The 18,987-nt window shown below is 35.3% G+C and overlaps 1 protein-coding gene across 4 annotated transcripts in view; it reads right to left on the bottom strand.

The window, feature by feature from the left end:
• SPOCK3 (SPARC (osteonectin), cwcv and kazal like domains proteoglycan 3) overlaps positions 1–18,987 on the bottom strand; it is a 120,866-nt gene that overhangs the window by 19,011 nt on the left and 82,868 nt on the right. For all 4 annotated transcript variants that reach the window (XM_054382921.1, XM_054382922.1, XM_054382923.1 and 1 more), the window contains one exon: positions 14,845–14,959. In XM_054382921.1, the coding sequence (XP_054238896.1) occupies positions 14,845–14,959 (115 nt within the window). The remainder of the gene's footprint in view (positions 1–14,844; positions 14,960–18,987) is intronic.

The following is an 18,987-nucleotide window of genomic DNA, read 5'->3' as shown; positions in this document are numbered from 1 at the left end:
GTCAGTGCCCATGAACATACATGATTAACACTGCTGGAAAATAACAGAATTCATAAGGTCATTCAAAGAAAACTAAAATAGTAGTGGTTAGGTATTAGCTTTATATCTTAACAGCTCTTTGAGCATTTCTATATCAAATTAATACTCAGATTCCACATTACTTATTAATACAAGAATATATTACTGTGGAATTTCCCCCTCCTTTTTATTTCATAATGAAGCTACATTTCCATACTATGGCCAAGAAGACTAAGGCAGGATTTGTACATTCTGCGTAAACTGAGGGCCCCAGACAAAAGAATCCCATTTAATGTTTCATGTATTGAGTCAGCCATACACAAACAAACTGAAGATTCTTAGCAGTTAAGTTTTAATTATAAAACTCTTTCAGAAATCTCCTAAATATTAAAGACATAATTCTGAATGCCGAACAACTTTAACTTTTTTTTAAAAATAAAAGTACTTAACACACTTCAGACTTGTTTCTGTTTTAAAGTAGTAAAATAACCCTTCAAATAGTAAAATAAACAATTTAATTCCCACCCACACAGCAACCTAGCAATAAATTTTTTTCAACTTTCCAGGAACATTCAGATGAACACAGAACAGATGTAAAAGACTTCAGACTACGAACAAGCTTCCAGAATGTTGTAGGAAGGAGAGAACAATATTCAGACACTATCACAGTTACAAACAATATTTTGTCAGAGGAGATGGGCTGTACAATGTAACTGAGTTATGCTTCAGTAAAATCTTTAAGTCACAGAAAAAAAATCAGGTATATTTATTGAACATGTTTACATTAGGCTTTGTTTCTTATCTGTATCCTGTCTCAGTACAAGACCTGTCTCGGCACTCCACCTTAATGCACACATTTCTGTAAATAAACCTTGTATTCTGTAAAACAGAGGATCAGCCTAACACTCCATTTACTAGAACACTATTTGCCACTGAAATGTGCTCGCTCAAGGTTATAACGATGACAAAATACACTAATTAATGGATCGATGCACTCTCGAATATATTCAGGGACTTTTCATTCCAGTGATCAGCTTCTAAAGATACATGCTGCTGAAATTATTGTATGCATTGGTCTGTACTGATTTAAAATAGGTCAAGATGAGGTAATTTAGACTATTATTTCACCTGATAGACTGGGAGATGAATCTTTAATGGTGAAAGACAGACAGTAAAGGTTGCAGAAGGCTAGACAGTAATCTAAAAATGCACATTAAATCACATGAATCCACTCAAGAGCCTGCCAAGAAGTATTTCAGGTTTTGCCTAATGCCAATGCAAAGCATTCCTGCTATTACAATCAATTCTAGGAGCCACTAAGAGAATTAGTATAGGGCAAAATGAAGTCACTATCTCAAAGGTTACTGGCATTTGAAGTAATAAAAACTGTCTTTAAAAACCAACATACATGGCTATGCAAAAAATGAAGAGATCTGAAAACTTAGAGGTACCTAATCTTGATATCTTTACAGCAAATATTATTTAATGTTAGGTGGAACCAACTGTTCAATTCGTTTTCACATTCAGTAAATTTTACAATTTGTGTTGGCATTTGAATATAATTTAGTGATTGGAATATTGAAAATGTTAATCAGTATGTGTTCTTTCAGTGCCTTTCAGCTCAAGCTAATTGATGAAGAAGTAAAAATAGTGCTACTAAAAGCTATGAAGAGAGAATGTATTTTTGGGACTAGCATAATGGAATGAATTCCTGATATATATTTAAACCAGTTTGTGCTTTCTGACATAACAGCAAGTTATTTTAACAGGGTATACAAAGACATATATAAAAAAATTATCTGTAGTATAAATCATTACCATATTGACATAATAAGCATGCTGAAATGCTGTTGTACTAAGGAGTAACTTTTGTTAAGAGAAGGGTCAAGAAATGGATTAGAAAGAAAAAAGCAACAACAAACACACCCTACATCATTCATTCACAATTATGTATCGGGTCATAAGGTTGTAGATGGAACCTGTGTCTGTTTACTTCAGGAAGAGATACTTTCACCTACTTCATCGGCAGACCTCAGGTCAATATTCAATTCCAAGAGAAGAAAGTCTGACATTTGTGAAGTAAGCTATATAAACCTAAAGAAACTGTGAGCACAATATAACAGTAATTTAAGCATATAATTCACTCATGGATCTGTCTTCTTGTGTCTCTCACAGCTTGAATATTTCTAAAGTGTTTATACAGCATAACATAATATGACACTTCTATTCCCTAATCCATCAATGGTCAGTTACCTGAAAACTGTGATTTAGTGATGATGTGGCCCCTGGGAGTAAGTGTAAGAGAAAGATTAAAGCTATGTTTCTGAATGAGATGTTAAGTACCTTGCCCTGCCACAAGCTACACTTCCAAGACATGATGTGGTACTCCACTATTGCATCATGTGGTTGTGTTTGCCACACAACTCTGTCATATGTTTGAAGATACACACCCTCTGCAACCACAACTGCAGAAGATCAGGCCCAGCACATGCAATCTCATGAAATCAGGCAGATCTGTATTTATTAAGTCATGTATAAAATAACATAACCAAGAAGCAACATGCAGAGAGGATGGGGACAATTTGAAGAACAGGGTGCAAAACAACCACCTCCTACAGCAAACTAGGAATTAGTCCACATAAGATGGGTAACTTAACATCAGTGTGTGCTGAAGCCAGACTTTTGACCATTATACTACGCATTAGAATCACTGAATATAATCACAGAATCATTTCTGGCAAGGGAACTCCAGGAATCATTCAGCCTTACCCTCTGCTAAAAGAAGGCCTAATTATACGTTTGCTAAAAGCAGTGCCCAGTCATTTATGCCTTGTGATCATTATGCCATTCACATGAATGCTCCTCACTATATGAAATACTACCACCTTTAAAAGGAACTACTTACTATCTTGTGACTCTATACTGTTTTCCCAGTAAAGTACAAGAACATTTTCTTACGCTGTAACTTGACTTCACCCATCTGTCAAGGATTGCTAGATATCCAGAAATCTGGTTACAGCAGCAATTCCAACTCAGCTGTGAAGATTACTTAAAGTAGTCCAGAGCTCATGCTTATGCAATCCAATGCCCTTTGATGCATTACCTACCATTCACATATTGCTACATGGCTGTGCGATAGATCTTACGCATCTAAGATGATCTGCTTAACATCATGTCCAGAATGTGCATTTAAATGGATTTCTTTTCCAGAGAGACCTGTGTGAAAATATGGCAAGCCTAATACTGCCAATAGTGCTGCTTTAAAGACAGTATCTATTGAAGTGAAACATTATATAAGCATCCCTTCTCAGTGCCCGTATTCTGTAAGGCTGTCTTTCTGCATAGGTTTATGAATTTAGGAAATGATTGCTCAAACTGAAAATTCCTGGCTCCAGACTAAGGGCTAGTTTGAAATTGGCTAACTCTAAATGTCCAAGAACACCAGAACTAAAATGGCATGCAAATAGTCTTACAGTTCCTGAAACACACAGCAGCACTTCTAGCTCTGCATAATCTCTGTCACATATGGAGGAATAACATATGGTAAAAAGAAATGTGGTTGCAAAACCCAACAAATTTGACAGAAGGACAAAAAACCCTTCAAAACTTGTAACTGAAGGACAGTTGGTTTAGTTATCTTTTTACAGTCCTATAAATATAATGAGAAATTTTGATTTTTGAAAGCCTGCAAATTGAAAAACTTCATATGTATATTTCTATTTTTACAAGCTCATGAAGTTTATTAGCCATCTGTTACTGTTAGGCCCAATGATTTACAGAAGATACCATGAAATTAACAAGTAAAAGCATTCTGATTTCCTTACTATTTAACTAAACATAATGAATTTTCTACTTCAGTTAGTCTATGTTACAAGATAATTAATATAAATGCTGTAGATCCCATATCAGGGAATTGCAGCTGCTTATTCTTACTGCTTCCAAATAATGTTCCACACAGGCATCCTGATCATGATTAATGTCCCATAAAATTTAGAATTATTTCAGTGAAATTCATATCCATAAACATGGATATCCATAAAACAAATCTGATCTTTTCCTGTCCTAATATTAAAGACTTTATATTTAAAGACCATTTGTGAGTGCAGGAGAACAGCATACAGAATTTATGTGCTAAGGCACTGAAAATATGTGAAAAACATGTAAGATTTTTAAAACTTTGCAATTAAATAAGATCATAATAACTCTTTAATTTGTCAGAAGTATCCTAAAACTATTGTGAAATTTGTCAATTTATTTTCTAGAGGACAGTCAACATATATGGCTTCCTCTCCTAAATACTGCTAACCCTTAGTGTTGGTTACCCTTTCTCATCATGCTCTGTTATTTTGAACTATTAATAAAATGAAAACAGCATTATTAATCTGGAAACTGCATACAACTGAATACAGTATTTCACATAACAGAAGCTATAGAAACTACCAAACTGGGATAAATCAGCTTTTTTCCTGGTGCAAGCTTTCCAGTCAAACATACCCCAAGGTGAGGTACTTTTCAAAGTTCAGTTTCAAGGATTCCTGAAAGCACTGCTGCAGTGCTCTGGTACAGTCAGGACCTTTTCTTCATTTCAAGGACAGATTTCCACAATAACTTCTTTGCATCTGACAGCAATCTCTTGAAACAAAGACAAAAAGAACACTGAATAATGCTCGTTATAAAAAAAGCCAACAGAAACATATTACTTAGATATTTCTAACTACAAACTTTCAGAAATCAGAGATGTTCAAAGGTCTATCATATCAGGTAATTCTGTGTGCAGAATCTGGAAGTGACTGATGGACCTTTCTTTCTAATCGGAGAGAAAATTAACATTGTGCCTCACCTACTGATTTGTGCCTTTTTTTCCTGTAAGGAAGGACATCAGAATTGAACATTAGGCTGATCACCAATAGAAATTTACTAGACACTGTTCTACAAATGTCTGGCTTAGAGAAATAATATATCACATTGGATCCCACTGAAATCTGACACACTTAAGGCTGGCACTGCAGTAGTTCTCTTCTTTCTGTATTTAGATTGTGATCTGCCGTTTTAAACCACACAGTATTGACCCTAACCACTCACTAGTCTGTCATTCTTGAATGCTTCATCACTAATATTGCTCTTAAGCACTTTAAATTGTGCATTAAAGAGCACAGTTGCCTGTAGACCTCTCAGTGAGGACTAAGGGAGTGGAATCACTCCAATTTAGCTAATTATCTGTGTCTTTCCTAACGTGAGGCCAACAGAGGGAGACAAGGTCTTTTGCTACTGCTGAAAAAAAACTATGGCAATCAATTCACTAGTAATAAGCCAGCAGGGCCCTCTCCCCTGGGACAGGAATCATATGCACTGTGATCCAAACTCTGCTACACTGTACCACCACCTCAAAGAAATCAGAACGCTAGTTAAGTAAACGCAATCTGTGGCTGTGTTTCCACACAAATTCAGTAATCAAAAGTTGAAGGAGAAATTAAGAAAGTAATGATTTTGAAGATACTATTAGGGTACAAATACCGGTTTACATATGCATACAAGAAATATGTTAGCAAAGTGCAATTATGTTTTGCTAATCTGTGCACTGAAGATCAAATGGACTATTTATGAGTGTCTGATGCAGATCAGAGAATTTTTATGAGAAGTGTATGAATATTCATAGAGATAATTTATTTTGCCATGGTAATTTCTAATGTCCCTATTCTTACGTATCTTTTAAATACTAGAATAAAAAGAAGTGCATTATCAACAGGCACCCTACTGAATTACAATTGTTGGGGAAATTTGTTCAAGGTGCTGTTTTATAAATCAAGCACCATGAGGTTGTTTGGTATCACGAAGTATTTTAGGAAACGGTTCTTTTCAAGTTGCAGGATGCTGCTTAGAGAAAGCACAAATCAGCACCATTTGTATGCAATACAAAGCTAATATTGCTAAGAAAGACCACAGTATCTTTAAGCAAGCTTCTTATGCTATTAGGGTAAGATGAAGTAATAACGACGAGAATAAATTTCCTGAGAATACAGGCAGTGATAATGGCCCACCGCAGATAGATTCACACAGACTGTCCAAAATATCTCTGACAGGTGGTAAACTTAGTAAGTAGGTATCTAGATTTTGTGTGTCTCATTTACCCTCCCCCACACCAAACAAAAAGGTAAACTCTTCAGCAGAAGGAACATAAATATATGGTGGAATCTAGATGTAAAAAACCAGCCAGCTTGTCTCCTCTCTTTTCACAGGAGGCAGCCAAGCAGCTGCCTGGTAGGCACAAATCTGCACTCTCATGCCAGAGGCATATTTGGAGAATCATCATTTCATTACTATTCTCATTTTTTTAACGTTTCTCCTGTCGGCTTTTAGTCCCTCACATTCTAAAGTGTCAAGAGTTAATGTGCCACATGGTGTTTTATATGTTCTTGCATGCAACATGCTATAGAGGTGTCTCACTTAATCACTTTGGTCTCGAAAAGTTTTCCGTGAATTTAAGTATTTGTCACTCTGTACATGTTTCTGTATCAAAGTACTTTTTAGAATTATCATGCTGTTAAAGCAAATGGGTTTTTGGTTGGTTTGTTTGTTTTTAAAATAGTAAATTCTTAAACATTCTTTAAAAAGAAATGTAAGACGCTGAGCATTTAAACCCAACTCTCCAGCCTGTCTAGGTCTCACTGAATAGCCTTCAGGTATGTCAGCCACCCCTCTCAGTTTTGTGTCACCAGCGAATTTCCTGACAGTGCACTCTGTTCCCACATCCAGGTCATCAATGAATATATTGAATAGTATATAAAACATTATGGACTTTTACATTTTGCATGTATGTAAAAAATACAATGTTTTTGGTTTTTTTTTTTTTTACATTACCCAAAAATAGGAACTCTGACTTAAGATATAAATGGAAAATTTAGGAAAGGCATGGATTTGCATCACCATTTTAAACTAACAAAATTTTTTGTCATAATTGTATTTTGTGGTATAAATAATTTTCACAATTACATTTCATGTTACATGCAAAGCTACGCATTTAAAATTGTGAGATCAGACTGTATTTCTTTCTCTAAGTTTTGGCTAAAAGAGGAATCACAGAATAGAATCATACATACCTGCACACAGAAGCACACTTAGTGCAAATATTTATGCGAAAGACTGAAGTAACTTGAAATAATATTAAATATCCCAACTGACTTGGATATACTTGTACCATCTCTGTGTTGTTTTTTTTTTCCTCTTCGTAAATTCAAATGAGGCACAACAGAGTAACTAAGATCCTAATTTTGTAACTATCCTTTTTCCCATTATTTCATTTGACAGGTGATAAGAACAAAGCCTGTTGTCCCTGCTTCATTTCAATAGAAAAGCACAGAGAGAGTATTTGTATTTTGTTTTGCTCAGCTGCAGCAATACTCTGTTGACTTTATTTAAACTATATGTTTTTTTCATACTCATTTCTGAAGTTAAACCTTTAGTAAGAAGGTTACTAAATAACACAGTGTATTAGTGGCCTCTCAGGTATCTTTTAATCCTTTTAAATTGTGCATACAGAAATACTAGAGAGTGATCCACTTCAAATACTGACCTCAGAAGAACTCTAGACACACAGAGCAAAAGATTCCTAGAGGATGTAGAGTTTAAACTAGGTTATATACTTGTTTCATCTACACCTACATTCAGATAAGGAGACAATCCTGCTGAAAAGACAAAACAAAATCCTCTTAATTACTTAGTTTCCCCTAAAGCCTATTTACAACACTCTTTTTAAATGTTTCATGCTCTCCTGCTATTATGCATCTCAGGAAATCATAATAGACCTCTATTATAAACAGGATAAATAATGTAAACAGTTTTAACAAGTATTATAATGCAATATGTATCAATCTACTATTTCTTCTTACTTGCCTTGAACTCTTACCAATGGTAAATATTTTTTTTTCTCCTACAAAAATACATTTCAGTACTATTAAATCACAATACAAACCTGTTTTACAAAGCCAGTTAATTTTAAGGGGTAATCATGTTTTAAAGCTGACTGCTTTAGCATTCAGACTATTATAAACGTGCCCCCATGGTAATGGGCCAAAGCTTACTACCCGATACAACTGAACAATTGCTTGATGCTGGCACGCAAAGTGGCTACAGCACTTATTTTGTAGTATCAGCAGGAACAGTTAAAACAGATGCCACAGTTAATTTCATGGGTCATGGTGCCTTCAGGGGAGAAGTTGGGTTTTTCCTTTTCCATGAACACTTTGATGTTTTATTTAGAAGATTTCTGACATGTCAAGTAGCCTGCATCTGGGATAGAAAATTCAGATATCAAGAAAAGCATATCATCTTAAACAGATTTCGATTATGCTCATACTAATGCATATTTATTAAACTTTTCTTCACAAGAGTCTGGATAAAACTATAGCAACCTACATAAAGACTCAAAACTAGCAGGACTCAGGAGAAAATTGTAAAACGATAAGGCTAGAGTGTTTTGAGCAAGAGGAAGATGTATTTTCACAGAGAGACTCAGAAGCACGTAAAGATTGCCCAGAAGAGAAGGCATATTATATTCTTTGTAGCACTGCATCATCTTTTTGAACTTTTAGAAATTATCAGAGCTTGAAATGAGAAGGATAATCAGATGATGTGAACAATGGTTCCCAACTGAGTTCAAATATTTACAGAAACAAAGTAAAAGTGGAACACTAAATCAATATTTTCTGTCTGTATGCTCAAGAGAGCAAGTGTTTTTAGTAAAATTTGTACTTTCAAGAACAAGGACTGATTATATTTTAATTATTGGAAGAAATATAAAATTGTGTAACCAAGTAAGGACATGGTGATATGAAGTGAAATTATTTCAATGGCTAATAAGTTATTGGCATATTTGCTTAAAGTTAGCTTAATTAGAAATTAATTTTCATGACAGAGGTCAGCCTCAAAAAATAAATGTTTATATTTTTGCATGAGCAAAAAAAAGGGCAGAATTTGACATCATATCACTATGTTAGTAACTGTAATTAGCGTATTTATTTCTGTCAATTTTGATGTAGTAACTACAGAAACATTAACAACAGCTGCTGAAGAGACTGTTTAATCTTTTAAAGAAAATATCAAAGTTCTACTGGCTATTAAAACAATCACTTCAGAAAGGTGATACTACTTAATGCTATTTAACAGGGAGCACAACAGCAGCTGAAGTTGTGAACTAAAGAGGAAATTAAACTAATTAAACTAATTACTGTTACTGAGAACTGGTAACAAATTCTCACATGTTCTTTAAATACCACTGGGTTTTTATCTTGCTTGAAGACAACTCAGTGAAACTCACTGATTCAACATTCCTTCTGAACACTACTGAACCATCATCAGTCCATTCCTGAGTTTCCTAAGGACCTCAAGTAGCATCACCACCCAATAAACTGTGATAATTATAGGACAAAGTAACTTGGCAGTAGTTTATACAATTGGCACCACATGGAAATATAAATAAACTAGTTTAAAATAATTACCAGCTAAAGATGGTATTTTTTTTTTTAGCAGTTGTCATCCAGGAATGACTTTTAAATATAACTGTATATTGATGGCATAAAAATAGTGTCAGTAAAAAATATTACTATCACATTAGTAATTGAAACATACGTAGCAGTATCCTGCTAGCTTATTCATACACTGCATGAACAGGAAGCTAATGATGATCCACATATTTATCATATGCATCTCTTTGCTTATTTATTCTCAATAGAATGACAGTGACACACTTTCAAAGCTTTTAATGTGCCATAAGATTGGCAAGGCCCCTTAATTTACATAATTAAGGCAATTATAGCCATTATAATTGAATGCAACACCATTTTATTGGTCTGAACTATATTTAAACTTCCAGCTTTATAATCCATAAAACCTGGGTGGCAGAAAGCTAAAGATAATGAATATACCCTAAAAAAAAAGCTCTCATGACTACCTAAAATAGTTTGACAGTTTCCAAACAATTTGTCTGGTTTATGGACTCTAGGACTGACATTTTTCATGCATTATTTTACCATCTAGGTTAAGACTACTGATTATCAAACAAAATCAAACAGCATTAATTTTCTTCTCTCATTATAACAGCTCGTCTCTTAAAATTGTAGCAACATGCAAAAAAACCACAGTATGACACAACAAAGAAAACATTTTTGCCTTTAAGAATGTATTTACCATGAGGTTTTATGTGTTTTTTCCCCACAACTGAAAACAAAAGAAAAGGAAATAAAACCATTAGGCTAATCAAAACTTCCCTAATAAATTGGCATGAAGTGATCTACAGAGAAGTCTTTTCCTTTCACATATGAATATGTTGCAGTAGTAAGAGAACAACTATGAATGACATTACTTATCTTACATATATTGAGCCTATATTTAAAAAGAATGCCTAAATTGCCCAAGTGTCTGAACACTCCATAATTAATCAAAGATGAAAAAAAGGCAACGCATCCTAAGTCTTAATTGTTCATCCTATGTGCATATGCTCACTCTCACATATTGATTTACAGTGAACCAGCTAGTTTTGCTTTAGATTAAGTTTGGGAAGTTCACTCTGAAATTGTTCCTTATGCAAAGGATGGACAAGGCCACTGAGGAATCCCCGCTGTGCTTGTGTGCTCAAACATGCACACACCCATCTTCAAACCACCAACTGGCACAGGACATAGATGCCCTTAGTGTCCTGTGATAAAAATATTCACACAGAAAGGCAACACTCATATTATTGTAGACACTTCAAAATGAAAAACTGTATTATTAAAACACTATTAACACAGGGCCAAATAAAAAATATTTTCATTACTCAAATATTTTTAATACAGGGCTATACCTGTCAGTTAAATACCCATTTACTGGTAAGAGAAGAAATATGGGGAACAACTCAAAAGTGCAGCCCACCACAGCAGGCTAGAACTGCTTTCCACAGCCTTGGGACCACAGGAACTGTACATTTAAATGCTTATCTGCAGACATTATACACCCGGATTTGACAAAGCTGTGTATAGATCTGAGTATCCAAAACTGCCAAAAACAGCCATAAAATGTGGAAGGAGTTGGAAATAACATAGTGCATAGGAAAAGCAAAGAGAAGGAGGTTCTAGAGAAGACTGCTGTAACAAAGATGCTTGGAAATGGGACCAAAGAGCTGTTTCCAGCAATAGGTATGTAATATCCTAGCTTTCCCTTTAGTGCTACAGCTCTTTAGAATACTGATAAGAAGCACTTAGTTAACAATCCTTTCTAAGGATTTCACTTATCCTGGCAGATCTTGTATTCTTGAGTATATTCTGCAATGTAACTGGGTTAATTTTCATAAACACACCACAAACTGTTTCTTGCATTCTAGCCTTTTTTTTACATAAACCATGCTGTTACGGAATACACAGTCGCTCCTTAATCCTTTACTTCCTCCTTCTCACAGTCAAGTTCCATAGAATTTCAATTTGTTCTGCAATTATAACTTCATTGCAGAAAATTAAATAATACAAATTACTGTTCAAACTCATGCTACCTTTTTTTTTCTTTTTTACCCCCACTGTCAGCTCCAGTCTAATTCCAATTCATAGTACCCTTTTTAGTAGAATGTCTCTGTCTCACTGCTCTGCCTGCACTTGTGGTATCACTTCTTTTTTGTAAGATGTGTATTTCTATCCATTGTTCCCAAATATTTCAACCCCTGTAAGTTATCTATTAATTACTAAATAAATTACTAAATAAAAACAGCTTGTAAAGCTGTATCTTTATGTCCCCAGTCCTTCACACGCAGCCACAGGCTCTTTATATTTCCCACACATTTTACCATTTGGCTATCTGACTAAACCGTGGAGTCCTCAAAGTTTCCCATCTGCCAGGTTCAGGTGTGCTTTCACATGTCATACATGGACAAGACCTGGCAAGTATATACCTCTCATTCCAACCTTTCCCTGAGTTCCAGGGGAAGGAAGCCTTGGTAGGCAGTGTGTTCTGTGTTCTCTTATTTGCGGTTTTAACATTAAATTTGATCCTTGACCACACAGCACGAGCTTCATCTTACAGATGGTAATTTTGCTCACTGGCCACCACCTAACTGATCCCTGATAATAATCAGGCCTAAATGGTCTAGTATATGTGGGTTTGCACAAAGATTTTATTATATCAATGTCCTGGAGTTAATCTTATGGAAGAGAAAAAGGAAATTACAGAACAGTACTATCTGTCCTTGAAAAGCAATAATACAAAGTAGAGATTAAGGAGTTAACATAAATGTTATATTTTGCCCTAACATTCTTTATTTTTGAAGTCTGGAAATCATTCAGTGTTCTCTTTGAATGCAAACAAAACACAAGCTCATTTTTGGCATCTACACTTGCACTATATGAAGTGCCTTGAGGTCATGTATTGAGAAGCTGCTGCTATGTAAATAAAGTAAGAGGATTTAGGAGAGTAATGTTTTGCTATTTGTTTAAAAAGAGTCCTTATATTTGTTTTTCAAGCATTGATGCACCCAGAACTGAACAGAATCCACAGTGTCCTACTGTTATTTATCCTCATCTCTCCATAGCAATTAATAATTTGGCAGTATTCAGTATAAAATAGGATGCAACTGAAAGAGCAGCTATGTTCTGTGATTGAAGTCTTTCACATGCTAACTGAAAATACTTTCAGTATGCAATGTTTCCTTTTCACTTCCTTCTGGCAAAAGCTTAGACTCAGAGAGTATGCCATTTATAGCAGTTTTCTATGGTATCTACAGTTACTATCTATGGTATATACAGTTATCCTCAGATGATCAGATAAAGAGAAGCCTTTGCTATTTTAATGAATAAGTCTACCTCTGTTATTACAGTGAAACTATCAAGTGAGCTCTCTCCACAGAGTTTATTAGAAATTAACAAAAAAATTAGGAGCAAATTCTTGTATTTCAGTAGCTATCCTATATAAGTGTTCAGTGTTTTACCCACAACGTAAACAGCTTTTTCTATATAATCTACAGGACATTCAACCGATTCTGAGCTTTTTGGTGTAGCTGCATTTTCCAGCTGCATCTGTCTGTGTCAGTGCAGAATCTCAACCTTGTTTCCATGAAGAGGATCTCTAAAGACATAATCATGGAGGATGCTGTAGCACATACCAGCCAAATCTTTGAAAGAGATTGCTCGGGAGACCAGGATCCTGAGCACGTCATCGTACACAGTATTAGCATAGCTTGACAGGGACATAAAACATAGGCACTCAGTCAAGTTTTATGAATTTAAGAATAATTAAACTTTCCCAGTGTAGGTACTCTAGAGCAGAGCAAATTTAAGCCACATTGCAATCCATGCTTTACTGAAGATGTCTTTGGAAGGTCTTTGATCACAGAGTTGCCAGCTATACACAGCAATCAAAACCTACAGAACAGCCATAATGTCTTCATTGAGAGTACTCCTTTGGACTAACATACTTAGTCAGATTTTGTCACCTCCACTGCCAAGTGTCTCATATTTGGAAGATGTTTCAATGAAGAGAGACCTGCCCAAGGTATTTGGTTCAGGCAAGAAAAAAAAATTCAAACAAAACAGTCCAGCTATACCTCCTATACCTCCTTGTTTCTTGAACAAAAACCACAAGGCTGTAGTGTTTTGAAGAGGGATTACAGCATAGTAAATATTTCATTACACATATTCAGTGAATATTTAAATTACACAATCAATATTGCTGAGGACCAGGAAACTGACCCAAGGGAGTGTTTAGAGCAGTTTTCTAACTGACTTGCATGTCTGCACACAGCTTAGTGTTTGCAGTGGTCATCTCTGTTCATTGTTAAAAAAACATTCACTTTTAAACTAGAACAAAAGTAGTTTTGGCAGTGGCAGTAGCTACAATTTATCATGGAAACAATAGGGTTTCTTGCACAATAAATTTGTAATAGTACATCAAACCAGAATGAAATACCACCATTAACATTCTACAGGAACCTAATAATGCTGGTTTCTTTTATCTTTATAAAGTTGCTATAGCAAAAACAAAAACCCACCAAAAACACCCTTCAAAATCTAATTTTAGTGTATTTCCAATGAAGATAGAGGATATTTCTACATAAAGATTTTAGCTTACTCATCAGAACTGTGACTATAGCGAAAGAAGAAAGAAATACATCTAACAGAACAGTTTAAAGAAATAAAAAAAATGCAGACCTCCAGGCACCCTTGGCAACTTCAAGTCCATGGAGGCCTAAAACTTCATGCTATGATGGCTCTCTTCTCAGGATACCAAAGACTGTATTATGTTTCGTTTAAGAACAACCTTTCAAAGTCACCAGGAGTCACTGAAATACAAATACGCTTACCTACAATTTTTTTTCTCCCATTGCACAAATGGCTAAGAAGCAATGCAATCAACTGTATTTTCCAGCAGCTTAATTGTATGACTGGTCCAAAGGAAAGCTGATTTATTCCTATAAAATGGTTTTTCAAACAAGAACTCACTTTTATAGGACAGCCGTTACCAGTAGTTCCATACACAGTAACAAGGATTTTTAAGTGTTCGGGTTTTAAATCACACTTATTTGAATATTTAATTGGAAACACTGAGGAACAAGAAATGAAGTAAAGCTGTAAGGAACTCGAGGAGTACTACAGAGTATAAAATTGAGCAACAATAACTCATACTACTATTTAAAAGCTATAGTAGTATTCTACTGTAGGCAATATTTCAAAACTCAAAGAAAACAACCTTGAATAAAATAAATCTATTTTTATTCTAGAATAATGTGTTTGGTATAACTGTACTCTTCTGTGAGCAAAATCTTTTCTTTCTCAAAACAACCTGTTAAAAATAATACAAATTATCACCACTCACCTCTCCTATCATTTCTGCCTACATTTGTGGATTTGTCAAAAGGGCAAGGGCAACGTCCTTCACATTTCACCAAGATTTGTTTTCCTGAGACACAGGCGTGATAGTCTAATTTGCACTGTAAAGAGAGAGAATGACTATCATTAATATAAACATATTTTGTAATAAAAATTATAACTCTGAGTATTTTAAAATAATCTTTCATGAAGTGCTTAGGTCTTTGCAGACATAAATACCAGGAAAAATTTTCTGCAGTATGTGCTACCTTTGTACTAAGAATTCAATTAGACAAAGGTACATGCAGAGTGTTTTGTTCCCTAACCTGGCTACAGTTTCAGACTTAATTCAAGCATGATCACACTTGAACTTGTTAGATTAATTTGAATATGCATATTAAATGGGAGTAGACTGCATTGGTTTCATTTATATTATCTGAGTAATTAAACAAGGCAACAATATCAAGTACTTATAGGAAGAGAATAACAGTAAAGTATTATGGAATTTATCATTTAATTAGTACCTTTAAGATGACAATATCTTAGTAAAGAGTAGTAACAATTAAAATGAAAAGCTGTGCATAATGCAGTATCTGTTTCCAATACAGACACTGGTTAATTTGTGTGGTTAGGATCTGTACACTTACAGCTCCAATTCAGAAACCATAAAAAAATAAGTAAATCTAACCAGAAAATGTAATTGTTGTTTCAAGTATACAAAAAGAATATAGCTGAAGGCCACATACATATAAAAAAGTATTATTATAAACATTGCTATTGATACTGAAAAGCTAAACTTGATACGGACCTTTCTGGACAGTGTTTTGATGATGTAGTATCAGGAAAAAAACCCAAAGCAAAACAAAGGAGAAAAAAAAGTTAAGAATCTACAACGTGCTTTTATACAAAAGCAAAGGAGAAGGATGGTTACAGAGAACACTTTATCCTTGAACAAAGGATGCAAGAGGTCTCCTTAGTCAGGTAAGAGTACAGTTGAGATTTTCACTAGTATGCAGATAGCATTGTGAATTTACACAAATTTATCAACCTTTTACATAACCTAACTTCTAACGTTGCCACACAGTCCCGCAGTTTTCTACCTAATATAAGGTGAACTGCATCACTGTAATGAAATACCTCTTTGCAGCACTGTCAGTACTAGAAAGTCAGTACATGTACTGTCAGTACATTAGGAGAGGAGGGAGTACCTCACATTTTGTGTATTTATATAAAATCATCATTATCGTTCAGTTCGGAATGTGCTACATTTTGCCATAGCATGGTTAATAAAGACCAACTTAGTTCTAACAAAACGGAAAATCTGCTCCAGTTGATAGCTATACAAATAGCACTAATGCCTCATAAAGGACCAGAAAATTGAAGCAAATAGCTCTGCCTGTGCTGACTATGAAACAACTGAATATCCTTTGTATCCCTGCATAATTATCCTGGTTATGCAGGACAGTGCTTCTGTTAATCATAATGTCCACCAGACCTCCTTCCAGGACAACACATGACCTAATTCATACTTTAATACTTGAAAGAATCTTCAGAATTAGTAGAATAGATAACAGCACAAATTTAATGTGTTCCTATTGAAAGCAGGTATCTTCCTTTTTTTTTTTTTTTAAGATCTGAAACTTTTTACTGTTCACTCTTAGTAGCTTAACATCTGTTCTTTATATACCTTGATTATTACTGTTGGTGACTGAAATTAATGAAACTGCCATTTAAAACTGGACACAGAAACCCATTTCAGGTTCATTTTACTGAGAAACAGAATATGAAGAGTATAAAACAAAGAAATAGTGTTGTTTGCTTATTTGCTTTTTTAAAGATTTCTTTCATCCTTTCCTTGAAAGACTGTTTTTACAGACTGCAGAGCTTCTATTTTGTTTCACTCAAATGTTGAAGAAATCAGTAAATACTCCAAAGCTGCTCCAGCTAACATGAGTTGAGTCTAGTCTTTTTATTTTCCTTCACAGCTGCTTACTCATCTTATTTGAAAACAAAACTGCCCTTTTAAACACTACAAAAAACTTAATGCCTGCTCCCACACTGATACCTGAGTGAGTGCAAGGCCAGAACAGAAGACTTCCAAATTAATACACATTCACACTTATGCTAGAATTTTACACTCACTGAACTCTTTTTATGGATGTGCAGGCAGCAGAAACATATTCCTTCTCTCCTGAGACAAAGCAAAATCATGGTACTTGCATTAAGTCAGAAAAGAATCAGGAGGCTGTTCTGACAATTTCAGATCAGCAGTTAATGAATCAGGAATATAACTGGTTCAAATCTCTTGTCCTTGTTCCCAAAACAAACAATGCACTGGGATATTGCAAAGGCAGCTCAGCTAAATAGAGGTGAGTCAGACTTCCCTCAGAGTTACTCTCAAACTGGTAGAAAACAAGCAACACACTTGAAATGCTCCACAGAAAAAAAACCCACTTGTGGTATACAAAATATAAGGACACTATGAGAACTAGTGGTATAAAGGAAAAGTAGTGTTTGGAACAGCAATGAAATTACCTGTTTTATAGGGAAAATATCCAAATAGTTTTAACAGCAGTAAAATACCTGAACTAGTATCATACAGAGCAATAAAATAATTCTAATTTATTTAGCCATAATAGTGGCTTTTCTATATGGGGAAAAGATGTTATGAAAATTTCAAGGAACTCATCTGTTTGACTTCATAATGCTCCTTATTTATACTGTTTTTATAAACAACTGCTTGTGCTGCTTTCATCACTGCCTCTTTTATGCATGAAAAAAACCCACTGCTTTATTTCTGATTATATAGAATCATAGAATCATTTCAGTTCAAAGAGTCCAGTTGTTAACCCAGCACTGCCTGGTTATAAACCACTGCCCTCAGCACCACATCTAAACATCTTTTAAATACCTCAGGGATAGTGGCTCAACCTACTACAGTGCCTCAGAACCCCTTCAGTGATTTTTTTCGTTTAATATACAGTCTAAACATCCCCTAGTATAACAGGAGGATGTTTCTTCTTGTCCTATCACCTGTTACTTGGGAGAAGAGACCAACACGAACTTCACTACACCCTCCTTTTGGGTAGTTCTAAAGAGTGAGAATGTCTCCCCATCAGCCACCTTTTCTCCCAGCTAAATAACCTCAAGTCCTTCAGCCACTCCTCCTAAGACCTGCACACTAGACCCTTCACCAGCTTCACTGCCCTTCATTCAACATGCTCCAGCACCTCAGTGTCTTTCCTGTAGTAAGGGCCCTGAAACTGAATACAATATTTGAGGAGTGTCTCCATCAGTGCCGACTACAGGGGCATGATCACTTTCCTGGTCCTGCTGGCCACATGATTCCTGATGCAAGCCAGGATGCTGTGGGCCTTTTTGGTCACCTGGGCACACTGCTGGCTCATGTTCAGCTGGACATCGGCCAGCATCCCCAGGTCCATCTCTGGTGAGCAACCTTCTACTCACTTTCCCCTTGTGTGGGTTTGTTGTGACCCAAGTGCAGGACCCAGTCCTAGGCCTTGTGGAAGTGTCAAAAGATTCACTGAAAGTCTAGGTAGACAAAATCCACAGCTTCTCCTTCATTCACTGAGCAGTTCACCCTGTCATAGGAGGAGATGAGGTCATCTACCTTTTTATTTTCTGATCTTGACTCCCCTTTCCTCTAGCTGGAGCTTCACCATGTCTCATTTGAATGTTTGATTCTAAGGACGCTTCAACTGTTTGAATTTTCACACATTTTGTTTCAAAACAGAAGAACAAGTATTTCTGATTTCAGCGCAATATACTTCACAGTGCTTAAAAAAAATTAATCATTTCAACACAGACAAGGACTAATGTACTATGTCAACATTGTATTTCAGGATGAAAAACTCCTCATTTCTATACTTGAGTTTCCCACAGAAAAATGCAAATTGTTTGTTCATATTCTGTCTGAAAACCTGTTCAGTCTTAAATGGACTTAATGTTCTTCAGAATTTCCTGAAGTAGTTATGAACTAGAGACAAGTTCTGTGGTAAATGCACATCATCTTCAGACATGACTCATGCAGCTTTGCTTTTAGTACAGCAAAGATAAGACTAGTAGTATTACTAGAAAAACTACTACAGTGTATGTTATGTTGATATACTCTACTCTTAGAACAGAGTTG

This window comes from Indicator indicator, chromosome 8 (assembly GCF_027791375.1).
Source record: "Indicator indicator isolate 239-I01 chromosome 8, UM_Iind_1.1, whole genome shotgun sequence".
Classification (NCBI taxonomy): Eukaryota; Metazoa; Chordata; class Aves; order Piciformes; family Indicatoridae; genus Indicator; species Indicator indicator.
Note: the sequence above shows the minus strand (reverse complement) of the source record. Positions and strands in the feature narration are given on the sequence as shown.